At 41.6% G+C, this 25,268-nt stretch overlaps 1 protein-coding gene across 5 annotated transcripts in view; it reads left to right on the top strand.

Annotated features, from left to right (window-relative positions):
* Positions 1–4,444: 4,444 nt before the first annotated feature.
* ZFP1 (ZFP1 zinc finger protein) overlaps positions 4,445–25,268 on the top strand; it is a 34,801-nt gene continuing 13,977 nt past the window's right edge. For 2 of the 5 annotated variants that reach the window (XM_045986693.1, XM_045986690.1), the window contains exons 1-2: positions 10,372–10,500; positions 14,931–14,989. In XM_045986693.1, the coding sequence (XP_045842649.1) occupies positions 14,975–14,989 (15 nt within the window). In that variant the 5' untranslated portion in view covers positions 10,372–10,500; positions 14,931–14,974. Of the gene's footprint in view, positions 4,476–10,371; positions 10,501–14,930; positions 14,990–25,268 lie in introns of those variants that run through there. The other 3 variants (XM_045986692.1, XM_045986694.1, XM_045986689.1) reach the window with 3 other exon arrangements.

Below are 25,268 nucleotides of genomic sequence, written 5' to 3'. Positions count from 1 at the left end.
TTTATTTACCTACTCAATTATTTATATATTACCAATATGGACTGGTGAATACTTATTTTATTCCACAGGTTATAATCTAATACTGTTATTATTTTGTTGCTCAGTCAGTTCTGGCTTTGGCCACTGGAGACCTCTGTCATATGGATTTCTCTGACCTTTAGACACCCACAGCTTTTTTTGAGCCCTTACTTTCTAGTACTATAAGATGCTCCAGGCTCATCTTGTCTTCCCCCTTCTCACACCAGTAACCAACCACTTTTCCAAAGACTTCTGGCTCCTTTTAATGGAGAATAGTATCTAGAACTTGAGATTTGCTTTTAGATGTGCTCCTAAACTGAACAATAAGAAAACAAAAAACGTGTTTGAAAAATGTGCAAAGATCTGAACACTTCATCAAAGAAAACATACAGGTGGAAAACAAGCATATGAAAAGATGCTCAACATCACCTGTCATCACAGAATTACAAGTTAAAACAAGACATCACTATGCACCCATTAGAATGATGAAAATTAAAAAAGAAAACTGACATCAAACACTGACAAGGACACAGAGCAACAGGAATTCTCATTTACTGTTGGTGGGAATGCAAAACGGTACAGTCACTTTGGAAGATAGTTTGACAGCTTCTTACAAACAAATGCCATAGTCTTACCATATGATCTAGCAGTCATGTTCCTAAGTACTTATCCAATTGAGTTGAAAATGTATGTCTCTACAGAAGTCTGCACGTGAATGTTTACAGCAGCTTTATTCAAAATCTCCATAAACTCCAAATTTCCAAGATGTCCATCCGAAGGTGAATGGGTAAGCCGACCATAATGCATTAAAACAAGAGAATACTTAGCTCCAAAAAGTCACAAAAAGACATGGAGGAATCTTAAATGCGTAGTGCCAAGTGAAAGAAATCAGTCTGAAAAAAGCCACATGCTATATAATTCCCACCATGTGACATTCTGGAAAAGATAAAACTAGGGAGGCAGTAAAAAGACCAGTGGTTTCTGGGGACTAGAGTTGCAAGGGAGGAATACATGAACTACAGGGGATTTTTAGGGTGGTAGAACTATTCCATATGACTTGGTCATGGTGGGTACATGACCTTATGCAATGTTCAAAACCTACAGAATTTTACAACACCAAGAGTGAACCTTACCGCAAACAAATTAAAAAAAAATCATTTAGGGGGTTGGAAGATCCCAGCAAAGAATGCAGGCTGTGACAAGAGGATCTAACTATAGCTTTCTAAATGTATGAAGCAAACTCACTGAAGGAGATGGGGTAAAGTAGTGCTGACCCAAGGAACTTGGGAATGGAGTATATAAGACTAAAGGCAAAAGGAACTGCCCATGTACCTAGTCAGTATCACAGGGGTACGAATTAACAGTTCTGATACAACCATACATATATGGTGGATTGATTGAATAAATTAATAAATGGGGAGAAGAGACAAGCTCCCCATGCAGAAGAATCCCAAATAAGTTATGTAGGTACTCAACCCTAAAGATAGGGAGCATAACTTCCCACTCCAAAAAATGTGGACGGTTCATAGTGACTTTCTTGCCAAGAGTAAAGTATGGAGAGGGGAAAGGAAAAGAGTCACTTTGCAGTGGGGAGCTCTAACAAACACTACGTGGCCAAGGTCAACACCAACAGTCATAAATCATGTTGATAGCATGGGTTCAAGAGGATCCTCCCCAAATTCATGTCCTTCCCAGGACCTCAGAATTTGACTCTATTTGGAAATTGGGTCATTGCAGATGTAATTAGTTAAGATGGGGTGATTCTGGGATCCCTAGGTGGCTCAGTGAGTTAAGCCTCTGCCTTCAGCTCAGGTCATGATCTCAGGGTCCTGGGATTGAGCCCCGCATCAGGCTCTCTGCTCAGTAGAGAACTCGCTTTCCTGTCTCTCTGCTTGCCTCTCTGCGTACTTGTGATCTGTTAAATAAATAAATAAAATTAAAAAAAAAAAAAGATGGGGGTGATTCTGGAGTAGGGTTGGCCCTTACTTCAATATGACTTGTCCCTTTGTAAGAAGAGGAGAAGAGACATAGGGACAAGAGCTGAGAATATCGTGTGACAAAGGAGGCAGGGACCGACATGCTACAGCAGGAGCCAAGGAAGCTAGGGAAACCACTGGAAGATACAGAGAAGCAAGGAAGGATTTTTCTGTGGTTTTCAGATGTGGGATGGCCTTGCCAACTTGATTTCAGACCTCCAGGCTCCAGAACCAGGAAAGAACAAATTTATGTTGCTTTAAGCCAATTTGTGGTACTTGGTTATGACAGCCCTAAGAAACTGATACAGTGCCCTTGACATGATATGATGAAAATGGTCCTTTATCTTTCCTCCCCAGAACCCATAACTCCTGTCTCATCAGGAGAAAAACACCAAACAAATGCCAAACATCCTACAAAAGTCCTGACTAGAACTCAAAACTGACTAGAACTCAAAACTGTCAACATCATCAAAAACAAGGAAAGTCAGAGAAACAGTCACAGCCAAGAAGGGCCTATCCCTTAAGCCACTAGAGCTGCTGAAACCATTAACAACATGTGTTTCTAATAGTTCTGGAGGCCAGGAAGTCCAAGCTTCCGGGTTTTTTTGTTTTTGTTTTTGTTTTTTAAGAATTTTTTTTTTAAAGATTTTATTTATTTATTTGACACACAGAGATCACAAGTAGGCGGAGAGGCAGGCAGAGAGAGAGAGGGGGAAGCAGTCTCCTTGCAGAGCAGAGAGCCCTATGTGGGGCTCGATCCCAGGACTCCGGGATCATGACCTGAGCCAAAGGCAGAGGCTTTAACCCACGGAGCCACCCAGGCGCCCCCTGAGCTTTAGTTTTTCCATTTGTAAAGAAGTATTTGGACTAAAGAGACCCCTTGATCCATTCTGTTTCTGGATCCACTCATGAAAAATGGGACTCTTTGATTCAACTGCTTAATTTTGTAATAATACTTGGCCCAATGGTACTCATACCCATGTCTTTTTTTTTTTTTTTTAAGATTTATTTATTTGAGAGAGGGAGTAGTGAGAGAACAGGAGCATGAATGGCGGAGGGAGAGGAAGAAGCAGGCTCCCGCTGAGCAGGGACCCCATTGTGGAGCCCCATCCCAGGACCCTGAGATCATGACCAGAGCCAAAGGCACAAACTTAAACCAACTGAACCACCCAGGCAACCCTACCTATGTCTTTCTGATCCAATATGAAATTATCTCTAAATCCTCTACAAAAATAATGCATCCAGTACTAAAACGTATTCAAAATGACTATGATTTTGTTTTTTTCACTTTACAAACTATTCTTCATTCTTTTTTTTTTAGTTTTTGTTTTTTTAATTTAAATTCGATCAGCCAACATCTGGTACATCATTAGTTTCCCATGTAGAGTTCAAAAATTCATCAGTTGCGTATAACACAGAATGATGATTACTTTTTTTTAAAGATTTTCTTTATCTATTTGACAGAGAGAGACACAGTGAGAGTGGGAACACAAGCAAAAGGAGTGGGAGAAGCAGGTTTCCTGCTGAGCAGGGGGGCTCAATCCCAGGACCCTGGGACCATGATCTGAGCCAAAGGCAGATGCTTAACGACTGAGCCCCCCAGGCATCCCTGAGGATGACTTTTTTGCAGAGCCAAGATCTGGCCAGCAGGAGAAACAAGCTAAGGGGGTAGCTCCCTCCTCTGGCACCGGTACCGCTTGTTCCCCTCTGGTGACAATGAAATGTTGGGTGGTGCTGGTAGCCGCCCCTCAGGCAAGAGGCAGCCTGCGCAGGCAGCACCTGGTACCCTCAAGTGGACAGGACTACAAAATTGGATGATCTTGGTCATGGCTGCATTTCAAGCATCATAAGTTCCTGCTCCTGTCATTCTTTTTTTTTTTTTTTAAGATTTTATTTATTTATTTGACAGAGAGAAAGAGATCACAAGTAGGCAGAGAGGCAGGCAGAAAGAGAGGGGGAACCAGGTTCCCCATTGAGCAGAGAGCCTGATGCCGGGCTCCATCCCAGGATCCTGGAATCATGGAATCATGACCTGAGCCGAAGGCAGAGGCTTAACCCACTGAGACACCCAGGCGCCCCATCTTTTTCATTCCTCATCTATCCCAATCATAGTACTGGAAAGGCAGAGAGAAATGAAACAGTCCCTGTATCCCCTGGGAATCCTTGGATAAAACATTTCTAAGCCATTGGCCATGTGAGAATCCTTTACTTACCAGGGAGAAAGATAGACTTGTCAGATGCTCAGTAAGATAACTGGATTTTGCAAGGTTCAAGCTGTTCCATTTATGTTTAATTTACGTTTAAAAATGAAGGAACAAAAGCATGAGCTGTTTACTTTGCTCGGATTTGGGAGAATTTTTTGTGAGCTTCCTTCTTTGTAGTTTTGCAGGGAGAGAAAAAGAGATTGAAGGCCATTTCTCAGAGCCCCCAGACGAGGAAGGAGAAGCTGTGATCGGGTATCATTCCCTTCCATCATCTCAGGTATGAAAGAGGGAAGCAGGTCGGTTGCTGGGAGGAATGGAAACCAGATGGAGTGGTGTTGTCAGACACTGGGAATAACCAAGGGCATCTCCCACTAGGGGTCTGCTGATAGTCTTGGAATTATGATTAAGGAGTCTCATACCTGATTGCAGAGTCTTGGCTCAAACCTCACCTGCTCAGTAAAGCCTTCCCTAACCACTCTGTTCCAAAATGCACCCCACCACAGCACTCCTGATAGGTCCTCCTTAGTGGCGAATGCCACCTGACTCGCTATGTATTTTGCTTTTTGTTTATTGCCTGTCCTCCAACAGGAATGTAAGCTCACAAGGGGAGGGAGCTTTGCGTGTGGCTCACAGCTGTGTCTTCATGGGTGCCTGATAAACCTTGATTGCAGGAATGCTGAATCGAGGGGTAGAAAATAAAGACACCTGGTGGAAAAACCCGACCCTGTCACTATCTTTTTTTTTATTTTTAAAAGATTTTATTTTTTTATTTGAGAGAGTGAGACAGAGAGAGCACAAGCAGCAGCAGAGGCAGAGGAAGAAGCAGGCTTTTGGCTGAGCAGAGAGCCCACATGGGATTCCATGCCAGGACCCTAAGATCATGACCTGAGCTGAAGGCAGATGCCACCCAGGCATCGACAGATGCCACCCAGGTGCCCCGTCACTAAATATCTTAGAAAAAGAATCATTTTTAGACCTGGCAAGGAGTAGGGAATCGCTATTAATATGTGGCCAAAAATTCTTCCTAAACTTTGACCTCAGGTTCAGAGTCCAGATGAAGGAACAGAAAGTTGTTAATTAAAGTTAATTAAAATTTAACATGATCAGGAAATCCAAATGTGGAAATTCTTCAGGAGAAATAACCCTGTGTTTTCAACATATAAACGGCAAAGAAAGAAAAGATATGGATGGAGAACCTACAATATGGAGTCATTTGAATCTTGAGTTATAAAAACTTAAAGAAATATATGATGTTTTTGAAAAGAATTGGGAAATATGAGAGCACCTGGATGGCTCAGTTGGTTAAACATCAGCCTTCGGCTCAGATCATGATCCCAGGGCCCTGGGATGGAGTCCTGCAGCAGGTTCCCTGATCAGCGGGAGTCTGCCTCTCTCTCCCTCTGCCCCTCCCCGCTGCTTGTGGGCTCTCTCTCAAATAAATACATAAAATCTTAAAAAAAAAAAAATTTAGAAATAATGAACAGCAACTGGATATTTGAATACCACTAAGGAAATGATGTTAATTGTTTTAGGTGTGATAATGGCGCATGAAGATTGTGCTGTTAATGTAGTCTATAGACTCCTGGGGTTCCCAGGATACTCGCCAGAAATCCAGGAGGTCAAGATTATTTTGATAATAATACTTAGACATTACTTTCTTGCAAAAGCAGTTGGAGGGGAGGGGGGCTTTCCCAGGGCCACAGCAGGATTCCAGAGAGTGGTACCCCATTGAACTAGCCCTCATTGCATTCTGTGCTCTCCGCAATTCTAGAGAAGGAATGCTTGGTTTGCTTAAGAATGACCTTAATGGAGCAGTAAACATTATTAATTGTATTAAGTCTCAACCTTCCGAGCATGTCTTGTTTTTGTATTTGTTTTTAAGATTTTATTCATTTATTTGAGAGAGCACAAGCAGGGGGAGTGGCAGGCAGAGGGAGAGGGAGAAGCAGACTCCCCACTGAGCAAGGAGCCCCACATGAGACTTAGTCCCAGGACCCTGGGAACCACGACCTGAGCCAAAGGCAGGCACTTAACAACTGAGCCACCCAGGTGCCCCGAATGTGTGTTTTTAATACTCTGATGAAACAAGAAGAACGCACAAGTATTCTGTCCCAGGCAGGGGCCGGATAATTGTCTCCAGGAAAATCACTCCTACAGTCCTTTGAGTGGTGAGCTGAACAGGCTGCTTTTCTCATGGAATACCATTTTTACTGGATTGGCTGACAGTCAAATGAAGCCTGAGTGTTTGGCAGACATTTTCTCAGAAATGAATGAAGTGAGCTGTCACTTCAAGGAAAACAACTGATTATATTTTTTGCCCAATGATAAAATGAGCTTTCAAGTGAAGAACAGAGTTTTGGCAGACTTGTATCTGCTTCCGAATACTTAAAGCTTTTCTGATGAGACCAGTGGTGATATTATTGCTGTCCTTTGACACTGTAATGAATCTATGAACACTCGAAAGATCTTCATGACTCAGTGAGCCAGTTATTTTTCAAATGCTCGTTTTCTCTCTCTCTCAAATAAAACAATAAAATCTTTCAAAAATAAATAAATAAATAATTTATTTATTTATTTATTTGAGAGAGAGAGAAAGCACACGCGGTGGGGGGGGAGGATCAGAGAGAAGGGGAGGATCAGACTCCCCGCTGAGCAGGAAGCCCAATGCAGGGCTTAGTCCCAGGACCCCAGGATCACGACCTGAGCTGAAGGCAGATGCTTAACCAACCGAGCCTCCCAGGGGCCCTCAATGGATTTTAATATAACAGAGTACAAAAGTTCATTGATATGCAATGTGGCAACACCTGGATGCCTTCCTCAGCTGAGCAGTTGGTTGAATAGTTGCTTCTAGCTGAGGTCCTAACTCCAGGGTCCTAGGATCAAGTCCCGCATCCGGCTCCTTGCTCAGCAGGGAGCCTGCTTGTGCGTGCTCTCTCTCTCTCTCTGACAAATAAATAAAATCTTTTTTTTTTAAGATTTTATTTATTTGACAGAGAGAGAGAGATCACAAGTAGGCAGAGAGGCAGGCAGAGAGAGAGGAGGAAGCAGGCTCCCCGTGGAGCAGAGAGCCCTATGCGGGGCTCGATCCCAGGACCCCGAGATCATGACCTGAGCCGAAGGCAGCGGCTTAATCCACTGAGCCACCCAGGCGCCCCTCTGACAAATAAATAAAATCTTAAAAAAAAAGCACAAATAAAAATGCAATGTGTTTTCCAAAAAGCATTCTCTACACTTGTCCTTTATTCCTAAGAGGAAATTAATAGAAAATAATGTGGTTTTGAATTTTTCAAGCTCTTCAGAAACAGTCCACACTACACAGTATTCTGTGTTGTTAAGCATAAGGCATAGGAGAAATTATTTTGTGTGTGCATATGGGGGATAGGTTCTTCCTTTTTGTATATTCCAGTAGTCTTTTCAAAATACACCCAAAAGTTTTTCGTTATTTTGTGTAATACATGTTTATATTACTAGCTATTAGTCTGTCTTTTATTTTATTTTAAAGATTTTATTTATTTATTTGATAGACAGAGATCACAAGTAGGCAGAGAAGCAGGCAGAGAGGGAGGAGGAAGCAAGCTCCCCGCCGAGCAGAGAGCCCGAAGAGGGGCTCCATCCCAGGACCCTGGAATCATGACCTGAGCCGAAGGCAGAGGCTTAACCCACTGAGCCACCCAGGCACCCCTGTTTTTTTTTTTTTCTTTAAGATTTTATTTATTTATTTGATAGACAGAGATTACAAGTAGTCAGAGAGGCAGGCAGAGAGAGAGAGGAGAAAGCAGGTTCCCCGCTGAGCAGAGAGCCCAATGTGGGGCTCTATCCCAGGACCCTGAAACTATGACCTGAGCCGAAGGCAGAGGCTTTAACCCACTGAGACACCCAGGCACCCCACCCAGTTTATTTTTTTTAATTCTGATAAAATATACATAACATGGGGTGCCTGGGTGGCTCAGTGGGTTAAAACCACTGTCTTTGGCTCAGGTCATGATTCCGGGGTCCTGGGATCAAGCCCTGCATCAGGAGCCTGATTCCTCCTCCCTCTCTCCCTCTCTCTGGCTGACTCTCTGCCTACTTGTGATCTCTGTCAAATAAATAAATAAAATCTTTAAAAAATAAAATATACATAACTTGAAATTTACCATTTTAATCATTTCAAGCATACAATTCAGTGGCATTAAACATATTCACAATGTTGTATAGCCACCAGCACCATCTCTTTTTAAGATTATTTATTGAGAGAGAGTGAGCAGGGCTGGAAGGGCAGAGGGAGAGAGAGAGAAGTTCAAGCAGGCTCTGTGCCACCAAGCACGACCTGGAGATCATAACCTGAGTGGAAATCCTGAGTCAGGTGCTCAACCGGCAGCCACCCAAGCACCCCATCACTATCTCTTTTCAAAACTTTTTCATCATCCCACACATTGTCCCCATGCCTCCCTTCCTCTAGGCCTTGGTAGTCTCTATTCTACTTTCTCTATGAATTTACTTAGTCTAGAGACTTCCTGTAAGTGGAATTACACAATATTGGCTTAAGTCACTTAGCATATCTTCAGTGTTCAGCCATGTTGCACCATGGGTCAGAACTTCATTCTTTTTTTGGCTGAATGATGTTGCATCATACATATATACCACATTGATTTATCCATTCTCTTGTTGGTGGGCACTTGGGTTCTTCCTACTCTTTGCCTATTGTGAATACTGCCACTATGAATATTGATGTACAAGTACCTTTTTGAAATCATGTATTTTAATTAAAAGCTAGTTGCTACCACTACACACCTATTAGAGTGGCCAAAATCCACAACAGTGACAATACCAAATGCTAGCAAGGATGTGGAGCAAAGTGAATTCTCATTCACTGCTGGTGGGAATGCAAAATGGCACAGCCACTTTGAAAGACACTTTGACAGTTTCTTACAAAATGAAAGAAACTCCTCCCATATGAGCTAGCAATTATACTCCTTAGTGCTTACCCAAATAAGTTCTTTTATTTCCACACAACCCCCTGCACATGAATGTTTATAGCAGCTTTATTCTTAATTTTCAAAACTTGGAAGCAACTTGGGACACCTGGGTGGCTTAAAACAAAACAAGACAAAACTTTAAAAAAATGAACTACCAAGCTATGAAAAGATATACAGGAACTTCTAATGCATATTTCTAAGTGCAAGAAGCTAATCTGAAAAGGCTACATTCCATATGATTCCAACTATACTAAACTATGCACATGTAAATATCAGTGTTTTCCAGGGGTTCAGGGAGAAGGAGGAAGGGATGACTAGAAGGAACACAGGGGAAACTATTCTGTATGATATCACAGTGGTGGAGAGATGTCATTATGTATAATACTTTATACATACATATCAAAATCTTGAGAATGTACAACATGAAGAGTGAATCCTAAAGTAAACAACGTGAAGAGTGAAACTGTGTCAATGGACATTTCATTATAACAAATTTACCACTGCGGTTAGGGGATGTTGATAGTGGATGAGACTATGCAGGTTCAGGGGCAAGTGGTGTACAGAAATTCTCTGTACTTTCTCCTCAAATTTTGCTGTGAACATAAATCTGCCCTAAAAAATAAAGACAGAAGAAGCTAGTTGCAGCCTGTGATATCTTTATGGCCTTTTTTTTTTTTTTTTTTTGCTTTAAAAAAAAGATTTTATTTTTAAGTAATCTCTGCACCCAACGTGGGGCTCGAACCCATACCCTGAGATCAAGCGTTGCATGCTCCACGGACTGAGCCAGCTAGGCACCCCCGGCCAATTTTATTTTTTAAAAATCACGAAGGTATGAATTTAATGTTACACACGGCTATCTTTGAAAAATTATAGATGATACTTATTTTATACATATTTTCTAATTAGTTACCATAGATTACCTATGTAATCTTTAAAAGACAGGTTTTTATATTTTGGGGGAGGTGGTGATTGTAATTCATAACCCTTTCTGCGGGAAACAAACAGTTCAGGCGGGGGATTATCGCCTCCGCTGGGGATTATCTCCGTCAGGCTCAAGGCACCCGCCAAACTCGAAACCTTCCTTAGGAGTCCCTACAGCGGGAGGCCCAAAGACTTACGGGAAATGTAGTCCCGGAATTTGATAAACCACCCCTCAGAGGACCCTGGGACTGCGAGCAGCCCTTGCATCTGCGCATGTGCAATGCTGCGAGCGCGCCGGTGGCTGCCCTTCCCCCACCTCCTGCCGCGAGTGGGTGACAGGGCCCCGGTCTCCGCGCCTCTTCGCCGACTCGCTCCCTGACCCGGCTAGGCACTGAGCCACAAGTGGAGGCTCTACCCCCCCAGGTATGAGGGGGGCTCCCACGCAGCTCTGCGGCGCCTGGGAGCTGAGGGGAAGGAGTTGAGGGGTGGGCTCCTGTCCGCGCGGGGTGGGAGCCCAAAGTTCCGCGACTCAAAGGCTGCGACGACCCTCGGGGCGGCGTCGGCGGCCGCCTGGCGTTGTTCTCCGCGCGGGGCTGGCGGGACCCGCCTGGCCGGACGTGCGGGGGCGGAGACGGCGGCTAGGGGGGCGGCGGCGAGGGCTCACTTTCCTCCCTTTGTCAAAAGAAGCGCCGCCGACCGGCCGCAAGTGTCTCCTGCCGCGCGGGAGCGAGTCCGGAAGCTCGCGCGGGTGCGCGCGTGACCAGGCCCCGGGGGCGCGGGGAGAGACTGGGGGCGGGGTCGGACACACTTGGCGGCGCCGGGAAGGCGCGTGAGGCGTGCGGGAGCCTCGCCAGGTGCAGGGAGGAATGAAAGCCCCGGCAAGTTACCTGAGGCACACGGCATTCTTAATGAGAGCTCTGACCTCTTAGGAAAAACCTTTTCAGCCAAATCTTCCTCTGATCCTTACACCTGGCCTGCGATGCCGCTAGTATCTCACTTGCAACCGGAGGAAAAAGGGAGGCTCAGATGGGTGGAAGACCTGAGATCATACAGACAGCCAGTACTTTGTGTAAATGGCACGTGTTTTTTTCATTTGCCTTTCGATTTCGCTCACTGATAGTTTTGCCATGCAGGCGTTTTGAATTTCTCTGTTGTTGAATTTACTGCTGTTCCCTTGTATGACGTCCGGAAACCTTCACCACTTTGAGATTATGCAGGTTGACTTATGATTCCCACTGTACTTTAGAATCAGTTGTATTTAAAAAAATCTATCCGTACTTTTATTATTATCCAATTAATGGCTGCATTTAATGAGGAGGACTGGACTCCTTTATGGTACTGGGTCTTACTGTAGGCCTTCCCAGTGTTCAAGTCCTGTTTTGTCCCCTTCAGGGCACTTGATAATTAGTTTGTCGTTTTCTCAGCTTTACCCTTATGTAGTATTTTATTGAAGATGTAATCATTTTTCCATTATTTCATATGTTTTCTCTTGCTTTTGTTCATATTTTCCACTGTTCTTATTTTGTATCTTGGGACTTCTCCCCTTTTTGTTTTTGCCTCCTTTATTATGGTAGCTAACGGTTATCTTTATTATTAATAACGTTAATATTTGTAGCATCTGTAGTAGTGTCTACTCCGTCACTTTTTATCTTGGTAATTGGTGTCCTTTTTTTTTTTTCCCCCACTTTTGGCCAGTTTGTCTAGAGGTTTTTCAATATTATTGATCTTTTCAAATAACCAGCTTTTTTGTTTTACTGAATTTCTCTGTTTTTCTGTTTTGAGGGTTTTTTTTTTTAATTTCTATGCTTACCTTTATTATTTCCTTTCTTATGTTTGCTTTGGGTTTAATTTCCTTTTTTTTCTGATTTCTTAAGGTGGAAGCTGAGATCATTGATGAAAATCTCTTCTGATATAAATAGTGTAATGCAGTGGTTTTTTAATTTTTTAAATTTTTTAGGATTTTATTTGTCAGAGAGAGAGAGCATAAGTAGGGAGAGCGGCAGGCAGAGGGAGAAGCAGTCTCTTTGCTGAGCAAGGAGCCCAATGCAGGACTCTATTCTAGGACCCCAGGATTATGACTGGAGGTGAGGGCAGAGGCTTAATTGACTGAGCCACATAGGTGTCCCTAATGCAATGTTTATAGTTGCAGTTAATATAGTTAATTAGTTTAATGCTGTATTACTACTTCAACTATATCCCTCAAATTTTGTTATGTTGTGCTTTCATTTCCATTCAGTTCTTTGGTTTTTTTTAGCTTTTCCTTGTGACTTTTCACCCCTTAGCTATTTAGAAGTCTGTTTAATTTCCAAATATTTGGAAGGAAGGAATTTCCAGATCTCTTTCCATTAATTGATTTTTAGTTTAATTCTGTCAAGGAATATACTTTGTTACAAATTTCAGTTCTTTAAAACTTGAGGTTTGTTGGGTGCCTGGGTGGCTCAGTTGGTTGGGTAACTGCCTTCAGCTGGGGTCATGATCCCAGAGTCCTGGGATTGAGTCCCACATAGGGCTCCTGGCTCCACGGGGAGTCTGCTTCTCCCTCTGACCTTCTCCCGCCTTGTGCACTCTCTCACTGTCTCTCTCCGAAATAAATAAATAAAATCTTTAAAAAAAAACAAAAAAACTTGAGGTTTGTTTTCTGACCAAGTATATGACCTATCTTGGGAATTTTTAGTATGTATTTTAATGACGGTTGTGCTGTTGGTGGTATATATATTATAAATATATAATGGGTCAGGGTGATTTATAGTATGGTTCAGTTCTTCTGTACCCTACTGGTTTTGTCAACCAATTCAGTCACTGAGAAAAGAGTATTGATGTCTCCAACTATAATTATGGATTCATCTATTTTTTTCTTTCAGTTCTGTCAGTTTTTGCTTCATGTATTTTGAAGTTGGTAGGTACAATACATTTAGGATTGTTAGGTCTTCTGGTCATTTGACACATTGATCAGGTGTTATCTATCACATCTATCTATTGATCAGGTGATATCTATAATATCACTCTCTGGTAATATTATTTTGAAGCCTACTCTGTTTGATATTAATATAATCACTCTAGCTTTCTTTTGATTAGTGTTTACAAAGCACATCTTTTTCATACTTTTACTTTTTTAAAAAGATTTTTATTCATTCTAGAGAGGGAGAGAGAAGGATCGTGGGGGGGGGAGGGGAAGCATAGGGAGAAGGACAAGCAGACTCTGCTCAGCATGGAGCCCCATGTGGGGCTTCATCTCAGGTCCCCGAGATCGTGACCTGAGCCTAAACTCAGGGTCAGACAAAGACACTGTGTCAGTCAAGCGCCCCCATCCTTTTACTTTTGATCTAGCTATGTTTTTATGTTTCAAACTGTGTATCAACAGCACATAATTTGGCCTTGATTTTTTTTTCCAGTTGAACAGCCTCTGTCATTTCATTGGTGTATTTATACCAATTATCAGTGTGGTTTGATTAAAACCTACTGTCTTGCTAGTTTTTTCTACTTGTCTTATTTGGTCTTTGTTCCTATTTTCTTCCTTTTCTACTTTTGGATTAATGGGTACTTTTATGATTTCATTTTTCTCCTCCACTACTGGCTTATCATTTATATGTCTTAAAAATTTTCTTTTTGTGGTTGCTCTAGAGTTAATAATGTAAATCTGGAGTTAATTCACAGTGGACCTTTAAGTAATATTGTACTACATTATGTATTAGACTATATATACACACACACACATACATACATATATGTATGTATATATATACTCCCAATTCATCATCCCATTTTTCGTGCATTGTCATGTATTTTGCATATGCCATAAGCCCTTGAAACTATTTTTTGACAAATCAGTTATCTTTTAGAGTGATTAAAAGTAAGAAAATTTTCCTTTAGAGTCATCTTTCTTTTAACTACTCTCAGAGATCTTTATTTCTTTGTGTAGATCCAGGTTTTTGTCTGGTTTTGTCATATTGCTTCTACCTGAAGAACTGCTTTAAATATTTTGTGTAGTACAAGTCTACTGGTAATGAATTCTCGATGTTTTTGTTTGTTCAAAAAGGTTTTGATTTCAGTTTCATTTTTTGAAGAATATATTTGCTGGGTATAGAATACTGGGTTGATAGTTGCCCCCCCCCCCCCCCCTTTAAAGTACTTTACAGATGTCACTGCATTATCTTCTGGCTTGTATAGTTTCTAATGAAAAATTGACTGTGCCTCTTTGTCTTGGTCCTCTATATAATGTGTTGGTTTTCCCTCTGGCTACTTTCAAGACTTTCTCTTTAACCTCAGTTGTCAGTGGTTTGAGTATGTTGTGTTGCATATGGTTTGGCTTGCTATTTATCCTATTTGGATAAATTATTTGAGCTTCTTGGATCTTGTTGGTATCATTCCTTTTTTTGGAGAATTCTCAGTCATTATGTCTTTAAAACTTCTTCTGTCCCATTCTCTCTTCTCCTCTTGGGATTCCAGTGACATGTTTGTTAGGCTGTTTGATACTGTACTACAGCCTTTGGATTCTCTAATTTTTCATTCTGCTTTGTCTTTGTGTTTCATTTGGGTAATTTATTTTTTAAAAGGATTTATTTATTTGAGAGACTGTGAATAAGGGGAGAGCAGAGGGGGAGAAAGAGAATCCTAAAGCAGACTCCCTGCTTTATCAAGAGTCAGGAGTCAGCTGCTCAACTGATCAAGCCACCCAAGCACCCCCTTTCTGTCCATTCTGAAGAGGCAAGGGACTATCCCAGTAGGTGGTGTTTCCCCCAGTGATGTGTAAAGCTCTATAAACAAGTCATTGTTTGTAGGGATTGTAGGGGTTTGTAGGGTTCCAAGGCAGGTCAGATCATTAATAACAATATCTTCCTTTTTCTGTCTTCCAGTTCTGCCTTCATAGTTCCTGGGCTTTGCCCAAATACTGCAAAAAATGAACAAATCCCAGGTGAGTTGATTGTTTTTCCCAACTTTATTTTTCAGTGCATCTGAGGAAGTATACAAGGACCCAGAGAATGAAATAGAAAGGAAAACATAGTAAGAATGGTTGATTAATACTGGCAGCCAAAAAGCAAACAAGTTGTCTTGAATCGATTATGTGAGTGTCATGTTCTTGGTTTTCTGGTATTAGTTCTGAACAGATTTTATGGACCTTCACATAAATGGTGTTTTGGACAACATCCCCAGACACAGTAGGTTTATCAGTTTGTCTCTGGTTCTTTTATATCGCATTCTTCACTGCAAATGCGGGGTTTTGTGTGTATTTTATTCTTTCAATCAAATTAGCATGATGCCAAAGAATTCAGTAAATCTCTGGGTGTGTATTTAAATTCTCCACCAGCCTCCCCGAGTGCCACTGTCATTACTTTCTTGACTAGCTTTCCAGAGTTTATATGTACATATTCATACAAGTACAAGTATAGGTTATTTTAACATAGCATATTAATCATGCTGGTTTGTTTATATGTGTGTTTTTTTTTAAGATTTTTCTTTTTATTTGAGAGTGTGAGTGAGAGAGGGAACACAATGAGAGGGAGCGGCAGAGGGAGAAGCAGCGTCCACACTGCACAGGGAGCCCAATATGGGTCTCGATCCCAGGACCCCAGGATCATGATCCAAGCTGAAGGCAGATGCTTAACTATCTGAGCCACCCAGGCGCCCTATATGAGTTTTATTTTGTTTTTAATTAATACACTTCAGGGTTTTTTCCTTTTTTTTTAAGATTTTATTTATTCATTTGACAGAGAGGGGGGCAACACAAGTAGGGGGAGTGGGGAGGAAGAAGCAGGCTTCCCACTGAGCAGGGAGCTCAGTGCAGGGCTTGATCCCAGAATCCTGGGATCATGACCTGAGCCAAAGGCAAATGCTTAATGACTGAGCCACCCAGGCACTCCTAGACTTCATTTTTTTAGAGCAGTTTGAATTTACAGAAGATGTGAGCAAAAAGTACAGAGTTCCCATATACTCCTTCACTCCTTCCCCACAGTTTACCCTTCTTAACATCTTGCATTAATGTGGTATACTTATTATAATTCATGAGTCAATATGGACACTTAAAAATCTGTAGTTTACATTAGGGTTCATTCTTGGTGTTGTACAGTCTACGGATTTTGACAAATATATGACAAGTATTCCCCACTATAGTTGCCTAGAATAGTTTCCTGGCCTATCTATTCATCCTTCTCTCCCTCTCCCTGAGCCCCTGGAAACCACTGATCTTTTTACTGTGTGCATAGTTTTGCCTTTCCCAGAATGTCATAGAGTCGGAATCATACAGTGTGTAACCATTAGTTTCTTTCACTTAGAAATATGCATTTGAGTTTTCTGTATATCTTTTCATGGCTTGATAGATCATTTCATTTTACCACTGAAAAATATTCTGTTATATGGTTGTACCAACATGTATTTATCCATTCACCTATTGAGTAGTTGCTTCCAAGTTTTGGCAGTTATGACAGGTGCTACAAACATTCATTTGCGGGAGATAAAATAACTTGAGTAACTACAGAGGAGTGTAATTGCTAGATCATATGGTAAGGGTGTGTTTAGTGTTGTAATAAACTGCCAGAGTGTCTTTCAAAGTGTCTGTGCCATTTAGCATTCCTGTGAGCGGTGAATGAGAATTCTTGTTGCTCCATATCCTTGCCAGCATTTGTTGCTGTCAGTGTTGTGGATTTTGGCCATTCTGATAGGTATGTAGCAATATTTCATTGTAATTTGAAATTCCTTTATGACGTGATGTCGAGCATGTTTTCCTATGTTTATTTGCCATCTCTATATTTTCTTTGATGAATTTTCTGTGAAGGTCTTTGGCCCATTTTTAAATCAGGCTGTTTGCTTTCATATTGTTGATTTTTAAGAGTTCTTCTATAGAGGGGCACCTAGGTGGCTCAGTGGGTTAAGCCTCTGCCTTCGACTCAGGTCATGATCCCAGGGTCCTGGGATCGAGCCCCATATCAGGCTCTCTGCCCAGCAAGGAGCCTGCTTCCATTCCTCTCTCTCTCTCTCTCTGCTTGCCTCTCTGCCTACTTGTGATCTCTGTCTGTCAAATAAATAAATAAATAAATAATCTTTAAAAAAAAAAAAAAAGAGTTCTTCTATAGAATTCGGATACCAGTCCTTTTTCAGGTATGTGTTTTGCAAAGATTTTCTCCCTATCTGTGGCTTGTCTTTTCGTTCTCTCAATTTTGTGTATTTTTATCACTCAATAACGTGTCTGAAGTCTCCATATCAGAACAGTTTCCTCATTTTTTAAATTGTATAATGTAACATATATACAGATGAGTGTTTAAAACTTTGTGATACTCTTCATACACATTACAACAATGTGTATAATAAATATGTATGCCTTGGGTGCCTGGGTGGCTTAGTTGGCTAAGCGTCTGCCTTCGGCTCAGGTCATGGTATCAGGGTCCTGGGATCGTGTCCCTTATCTGGCTCCTTGCCCAGTGAGGAGCCTGCTTCTCCCTCTCCTGCTGCTCTCCCTGCTTGTGCTCTCTCACTCTCTCTGTCAAATAAATGACTTTAAGAAAAAAAAAATAAATAAATATGCATGCCTTAAAGAATAATAAAATGGGCGTCCATGTACCATACCCAAGTTAAGAAACAGAACATTCTCTGGGGTGCCTAACTGACTTATTCATTTTAGCGTCTGCCTTCTGCGCAGGTCTTGATCCCAGGTCCTGGAATTGAGCTCCACATCGGGCTCCCTCTTCAGCAGGGAGCCTGCTTTTTTCTCTCTTTCTGCCCCTCCACCCTGGTGCACACACAGGTGCTCTCTCAAATAAAATTTTAAAAAAAGCAGAACATTCTGTGTTCCTTATGATACATTTTCTGATTCAGTCCTAGCAGGTAGCCACTATCTTGATATTTCTGTGAATTATTCCCCTCCTTTCTTTAAAGATTTTTGTAGCTTATTTATATATATTCCTAATCAATATAAAATTCCGTTTTGAGAAACTATAACTGGAATTTATATTACTTTGTTTTACATAATTTTCTTTCTGGTTGGTGGGGTTTTTTCTTTTTCTTCCAGACAATAAGATTGAAAGATGTCCTTTAATGTACCCATGTTCCCTTTGTCAAGACTTGGGTGTTTTTTGTTTTTTGGGGGGCAGTTTAAGAAAAATTTATTTAAATTCAATTAATTACTATATAGTATATTATTAGTTTCAGAGGTAGAGTTCAATAATTCATGAGTTGTGAATAACACCCAGTTCTCATGATATCATGTGCCCTCCTTAATGCCCATCACGCAGTTACCCCATCCCGCCACCCATCTCCCCTCTAGCAACCCTCAGGTTGCTTCCCATAGTTAAGAGTCTCTTATGGTTGTCTCTCTCTCTCTCTGGTTTCATCTTATATAATTTTCCCCTCTCTTCCCCTTCTCCTATGATTCTGCTTTGTTTCTTAAATTCCACATATGAGTGAAATCATATGATACCTGTCTTTCTCTGATTGACTTATTTTGCTTAGCATAATATTCTCTAGTTCCATCCACATACAAATGTTAAGATTTCATGGGGTTTTTTTGATGGGTGAGTAATATTCCATTGTATACATATACCACATCTTTATCCGTCTGTTGATGGACATCTAGGCTCTTTCCATAGTTTGGCTATTGTGGACTTTGTTGCTGTAAATATTGGAGTGCAGGTGCCCCTTCAGATCACTACCTTTGTATCTTCCGGGTAAATATGTTTTTTGGTAATCATTGTTCTTTCAAGTTACATTAGCCAGTGTTCACTAAAGAGATGTAACCACTCATGTGTTATTGGTGATAGTCTAAAATGATACAACCTTACTGGGGAGCAGTATGGCAAAAATGATCAAGTAAGCATAAATCTAATTGTATCTAGAAATTTTGCTGTATTGCGTAAAGGTTTCTAGGAGAAAATGAGCTGAATAGAGTCTCTGGGTCATAGTCTGGCTTCAGCTTTTCTGAGAGTTTCCAAAAATCCCATTTGGAGATGTCATTGGCAAGGTCATGAGAAACAGGAAAACATAGGGCTCACATAGCTGGGCCATCTGGCAGGGTCGAAGTGTGGATTAGGTATAGAATGTCTGGTAGAAATATTTAGAGCAAGTGGGTTGCTCCATATTCTTTATTTCTTAGCTCACTGGGCAACAGCCACCTCTCAGGAGTAGATTGCAGCAGAACACAAGAAGTGAGTGTCTTCATCTGATCCAGGGCAGCCTGGTGTGGAGGGGAGAAATAGATGCCATCACTACATGTTCAAACCAAGTCAAACCACATATGGCTAAGAATCTGGGCCAGGCTCACCCAGGCATTCTGCCTTCAGGTTGAAAAGGTGGTACAGTGCGGTAGGCATCTTGTTTATGACAACCCTCAAAATGCTTGCTTTTGAATCAAACTATTACAATCTCTATGACAAGCAGTTTGGTATCAGTAGACATCAGTGCCATCCTGCAGTCTCCTTGAAACTTTGCCTAGGGATTTCCTTCGGCTCTGATATTGATCGTTTCTTTGCTCCTTCCCATGTCTTTTTCTTTTTTGGGTTACTGTTGTTTTACTGGAATACATTCATTCTCCAGTATCTTCTTAAGAAAGGGTATGTGAGAGATACGTTTTGTAGACTTTGCATTTCTGAAAATGTCTTCCTTCTGCTGTGATACTTGCTTGATAAGATAGTATGAATGTGTATTTGTCCATTTGTTGCTTTAGTTCTCTCTGGTGTTGCTTCACGTAATTTGAAGCTGTGTTATTGAGTGTGTGCGCATTTATGATTGCTCTGTCTTCCTGATGGTTTTACCCTCTGTGGTTATAGAAATACAGCCATGCCTGCCTTTTTATGATTAGTGCTTTTGTGTTGTATTTTTTAAGTGGTTTCTGTAGGGATTACGGCTTATATACTTTACTAATCATCTTGAATTAATATTTTACAACCTGGGGACGCCTGGGTGGCTCCGTCGGTTGAGCATCTGCCTTCGGCTCAGGTCATGATCCCGGAATCCTGGGATCGAGTACCACATTGGGCTCCTGAGATTGAGTCCCACATTGGGATCCCGGGGTCCTGGATCGAGTTCCACATTGGGCTCCTGGGATCGAGTACCACATTGGGCTCCTGGGATTGAGTCCCACATTGGGCTCCCGGGGTCCTGGGATCGAGTTCCACATTGGGATCCCGGGGTCCTGGGATCGAGTTCCACATTGCTTCTCCCTCTGTCTCTGTTGCTCCCCTACTTGTGCTTTCTTTCTCTCTCTCTCTGACAAATAAATTAAATCTTTAAAAAAAAAAAAATTATTCCACCTCAATATGATCCAAACACAGTATATATTATATTGCAGTGAATTGCAGCTTTTGTTTGCCTCTATGTATGCCTTTATTTTACCTTTTTTTTTTTTTAAGATTTTATTTATTCATTTGACAGACAGAGATCACAAGTAGGCAGAGAGGCAGGCAGAGAGAGAGGAGGAAGCAGTCTCCCTGCTGAGCAGAGAGCACAATGCGGGACTTGATCTCAGGACCCTGAGATCATGACCTGAGCCAAAGGCAGAGGCTTAACCCACTGAGCCACCCAGGTGCCCCTCTTTTTTTTTGTTTTTTTTTAAGATTTTATTTATTCATTTGAGAGAGAGAGTGCATGCCACACAAGCAGAGAGGAGGTTCAATATGGTTCAGAGGCAGAGGGAGAAGTAGACTCCCCACTGAGCAGGGAGCCTGACATGGGATTTGATCCCAGGACCTGGAGATCATGACCTGAGCTGAAGGCAGACATCCAACCATCTGAGCCACCCAGGCATTGCTGCTATTTTACCTTTATTTTGAAAAATATTTTCCCTGGGGATAGAATTCTAGGGTTTATTTTTTTCTCTCAGTGCTTTTTTTTTTTTTTTTTTTTTTTTAAGATTATTTATTTATTTATTTGATAGACAAAGATCACAAGTAGGCAGAGAGGCAGGCAGAGAGAGAGGAAGGGAAGCAGGCTCCCTGCTGAGCAGAGAGCCTGATGTGGGGCTCCATCCCAGGACCCTGAGATCATGACCTGAGCCTAAGGCAGAGGCTTCACCCGCTGAGCCACCCAAGCCCCTCTTTCAGTACTTAATTTTTTTTTTCATTTTAAAAAATTTTTTTTCAGTGTTCTAGAATTCATTCTTTATGCACCACACCCAGTGCTCCATGCAATACATGCCTTCATAATACCCACCAACAGGTTCACCTAACCCCCCACGCTCTTCCCTCCAAAACCCGCAGTTTGTTTCTCAGAGTCCACAGTCTCTCATAGTTTGTCTCCCCCTCCCGTTTCCCCCAACTCACTTCTTTCCATCTCCCAATGCCCTTCGTGTTATTCCTTATGCTCCACAAGTAAGTGAAACCATATAATTGACTCTCTGCTTGACTTATTTCACTCAGCATAATCTCCTCCACTCCCATTCATGTTGATACAAAAGTTGGGTATTCATCCTTTCTGATGGAGGCATAATACACCATATCTCCTTTTCCATTTGTCTGTTGAAGGGCATCTTGTTTCTTTCCACAGTTTGGCGACTGTGGCCATTGCTGCTATGAACAATGGGGTACAAATGGCCCTTCCTTTCACTAAATCAGTATCTTTGGGGTAGATACCCAGTAGTGCAATTGCAGGGTCATAGGCAAGCTCTATTTTTAAATTCTTTTTTTCCCCCCCACACCCCTCTATTTTTAATTTCTTAAGGAATTTCTACACTGTTTTCCAAAGTGGCTGCACCAGCTTGCATTCCCATGAACAGGATAAGAGGGTTCCCTTTTCTCCACATCCTCTCCAACACTTGTTGTTTACTGTCTTGTTAATTTTGGCCATTCTAACTGGTATAAGATGGTATCTCAATGGGTTTTGATTTGAATCTCCCTGATGGCTAATGACGATGAACATTTTTTCATGTGTCTGTTAGCCATTTGTATGTCTTCTTTGGAGAAGTGTCTGTTCATGTCTTCTACCCATTTTTTTTTTAAAGATTTTATTTATTTATTTATTTGACAGAGATCACAAGTAGATAAAGAGGCAGGCAGAGAGAGAGAGGAGGAAGCAGGCTCCCTTCTAAGCAGAGAGCCCGATGTGGGGCTGGATCCCAGGACCTTGGGATCATGACCTGAGCCAAAGGCAGAGGCTTTAACCCACTGAGCCACCCAGGCGCACCTCTTCTGCCCATTTTTATTTAATTTAATTTTATTTTATTTTATTTATTTATTTGACAGACAGATCACAGGTAGGAGGAGAGGCAGCCAGAGAGAGAGGAAGGGAATCAGGCTCCCCGCTGAGCAGAGAGCCCGATACGGGACTTGATCCCAAGACCCTGAGATCATGACCTGAGCCGAAGGCAGAGGCTTTAACCCACTGAGCCACCCAGGCGCCCCCTGCCCATTTTTTGACGTGATTATCTGTTTTTGTGTGTTGAGTTTGAGGAGTTCTTCATAGATCCTGGATATCAGCTCTTTGTAGTGTCATTTACGAATATCTTCTCCCATTCCATGGGTTGCCTCTTTGTTTTGTTGACCTTCCTTTGGTGTGCAGAAGCTTTCGATCTTGATGAGGTCCCAAAAGTTCCATTTTCGCCTTTGTTTCCTTTGCCTTTGGAGACCTATCTTGAAAGAAATTGCTGTGGCCAATGTTGAAGAGGTTACTGCCTATGTTCTTCTCTAGGACTTTGATAGATTCCTGCCTCACATTTAGGTCTTTTATCCATTTCGAGTTTATCTTTGTGTACGGTGTAAGAGAATGGTCGAGTTTCATCCTTCTACACATAGCTGTCCAATTTTCCCAATACCATTTATTGAAGAGACTGTCTTTTTTCCACTGTATATTTTTTCCTGCTTTGTCGAAGATTATTTGATCATAGAGTTGCAGGTCCATATCTGGGCTCTACTCTGTTCCCCTGGTCTATGTGTCTGTTTTTGTGCCAGTACCATGCTGTCTTAGTGATCACAGCTTTGTAGTAAAGCTTGAAATCAGGCAACCTGATGCCCCAGTTTTGTTTTTCTTTTTCAATATTTCCTTAGCAATTCGGAGTCTCTTCTGGTTCCATGCAAATTTAGGATTGTTTGTTCCAGCTCTTTGGAACAGCTGGATGATCAGGATGGCATTGAAAGTATAGATTGCTCTTGGCAGTACAGACATTTTAACAATGTTTATTCTTCCGATCCATGCACGTGGAAGGGTCTTCCATCTTTTTGTGTCTTCTTCAATTTCTTTCTTTTTTAATAAACACAATATACTTATCAGTACTACTATTGTTTTTGTTTTTGTTTTAAAGATTTTATTTATTTGACGGAGAAAGATCGCAAGTAGGCAGAGAGGCAGGCAGAGAGAGATTGGGAAACAGGCTTCCCGCTGAGCAGAGAGCCTGACACAGGGCTCGATCCCAGGACCCTGAGATCATGACCTGACCTGAAGGCAGAGGCTCAACCCACTAAGCCACCCAGGGGCACCCCGTCTTCTTCAGTTTCTTTCTTTTTTTTTTTTTTTTTAAAGATTTATTTATTTGACAGATAGAGATTACAAGTAGGCAGAGAGGCAGGCAGAGAGAGAGGAGGAAGCAGGCTCCCAGCTAAGCAAAGAGCCCGATGCGGGGCTCGATCCCAGCACCCCGGGATCATGACCTGAGCTGAAGGCAGAAGCTTTAACCCGCTGAGCCACCCAGGCGCCCCTCTTCTTCAGTTTCTTTCATGAGTGTTCTGTAGTTCCTTGCGTACGGATCCTTTACCTCTTTGGTTGGGTTATTCCCAGGTATCTTATGGTTCTCAGTGCTGTAGTAAATGGAATCGATTCTCTAATTTCCCTTTCTATATTTTCATTGTTAGTGTATAAGAAAGCAACTGATTTCTGTACACTGATTTTGTATCCTGCCACATTACTGAATTGCTGTATGAGTTCTAGTAGTTTGGGGGTAGAGTCTTTTGGGTTTTCCATATAAAGTATCATGTCATCTGTGAAGAGAGAGAGTCTGACTTCTTCATTGCCAATTTGAATACCTTTTATTTCTCTTTGTTGTCTGATTGCTGTTGCTGGGACTTCCAGTACTATGTTGAACAAGAGTGGCGAGAGTGGCCATCCTTGTCGTGTTCCTGATCTCAAAGGGAAGGCTGTCAGCTTTTCCCCATTGAGGATGATATTCGCTGTGGGTTTTTCATAGATAGATTTTATGAAGTTGAGGAATGTTCCCTCTATCCCTATACTTTGCATCATTTTAACCAGGAACGGATACTGTATCTTGTCAAATGCTTTTTCTGTATCAACGGAGAGGACCATGTGGTTCTTCTCTCTTACTGATTTGTTCCATCACATTGATTTGTGAATGTTGAACCACCCCTGCATCCCAGGGATAAATCCCACCTAGTCATGGTGGATAATCTTTTTAATGCACTGTTGGATCCTATTATAGCTAGAATCTTGTTGAGAGTCTTGGCATCCATATTCATCAGGGATATTGGTCTGAAATTCTCCTTTTTGGTGGGGTCTTTGCCTGGTTTGGGGATCAGGGTAATGCTGGCTTCATAAAAAAAGTCTGGAAGTTTCCCTTCTGTTTCTATTTTTTGAAACAGCTTCAGGAGAATAGGTATTATTTCTTCTTTGAATGTTTAGGGAGAGATCATGACTAACACCAAGGACATAGAAACAATCATTAGAAATTATTATCAACAATTATATGCCAATAAGTTAAACAACCTAGATGAAATGGATGCATTCCTGGAAACCTATAAACTTCCAAAACTGAATCAGGAGGAAATTGACAACTTGAATAGAACCATATCTAGTAACAAGATTGAAGCAGTGATCAAAAGCCTCCCAAAAAACAAGAGCCCAGGACGTGATGGATTCCTTGGAGAATTCTTTGAGTACTTTTTTTTTTAAATTTTTTTATTTTTTGACAGACAGAGATCACAAGTAGGCAGAGAGGCAGGCAGAAAGAGAGGAAGGGAAGAAGGCTCCCTGCTGAGCAGAGAGCCCGATGCGATGCGGGGCTCCATCCCAGGACCCTGGGATCATGACCTGATCCAAAGGCAGAGGCTTTAATCCACTGAACCAACCCAGGCGCCCCTCCTTCAGTACTTTAAAGATGACATTCTGTTTTTGTCTCACTTCTGTGATTTCTATTAAGAAATAAGTCTTCACTTTTGTTGTTTCCTGAAGGAAAGGGATCTTTTTCTTTAGGGTACTTTTAAGATACTTTTAAGATATTCTTTTTTTCTCTGGCCCTCACCAGTTTGAGTATGATGTGTCTAGGTATG

Source organism: Meles meles, chromosome 19 (assembly GCF_922984935.1).
Source record: "Meles meles chromosome 19, mMelMel3.1 paternal haplotype, whole genome shotgun sequence".
NCBI lineage: Eukaryota > Metazoa > Chordata > Mammalia > Carnivora > Mustelidae > Meles > Meles meles.
Note: the sequence above shows the minus strand (reverse complement) of the source record. Positions and strands in the feature narration are given on the sequence as shown.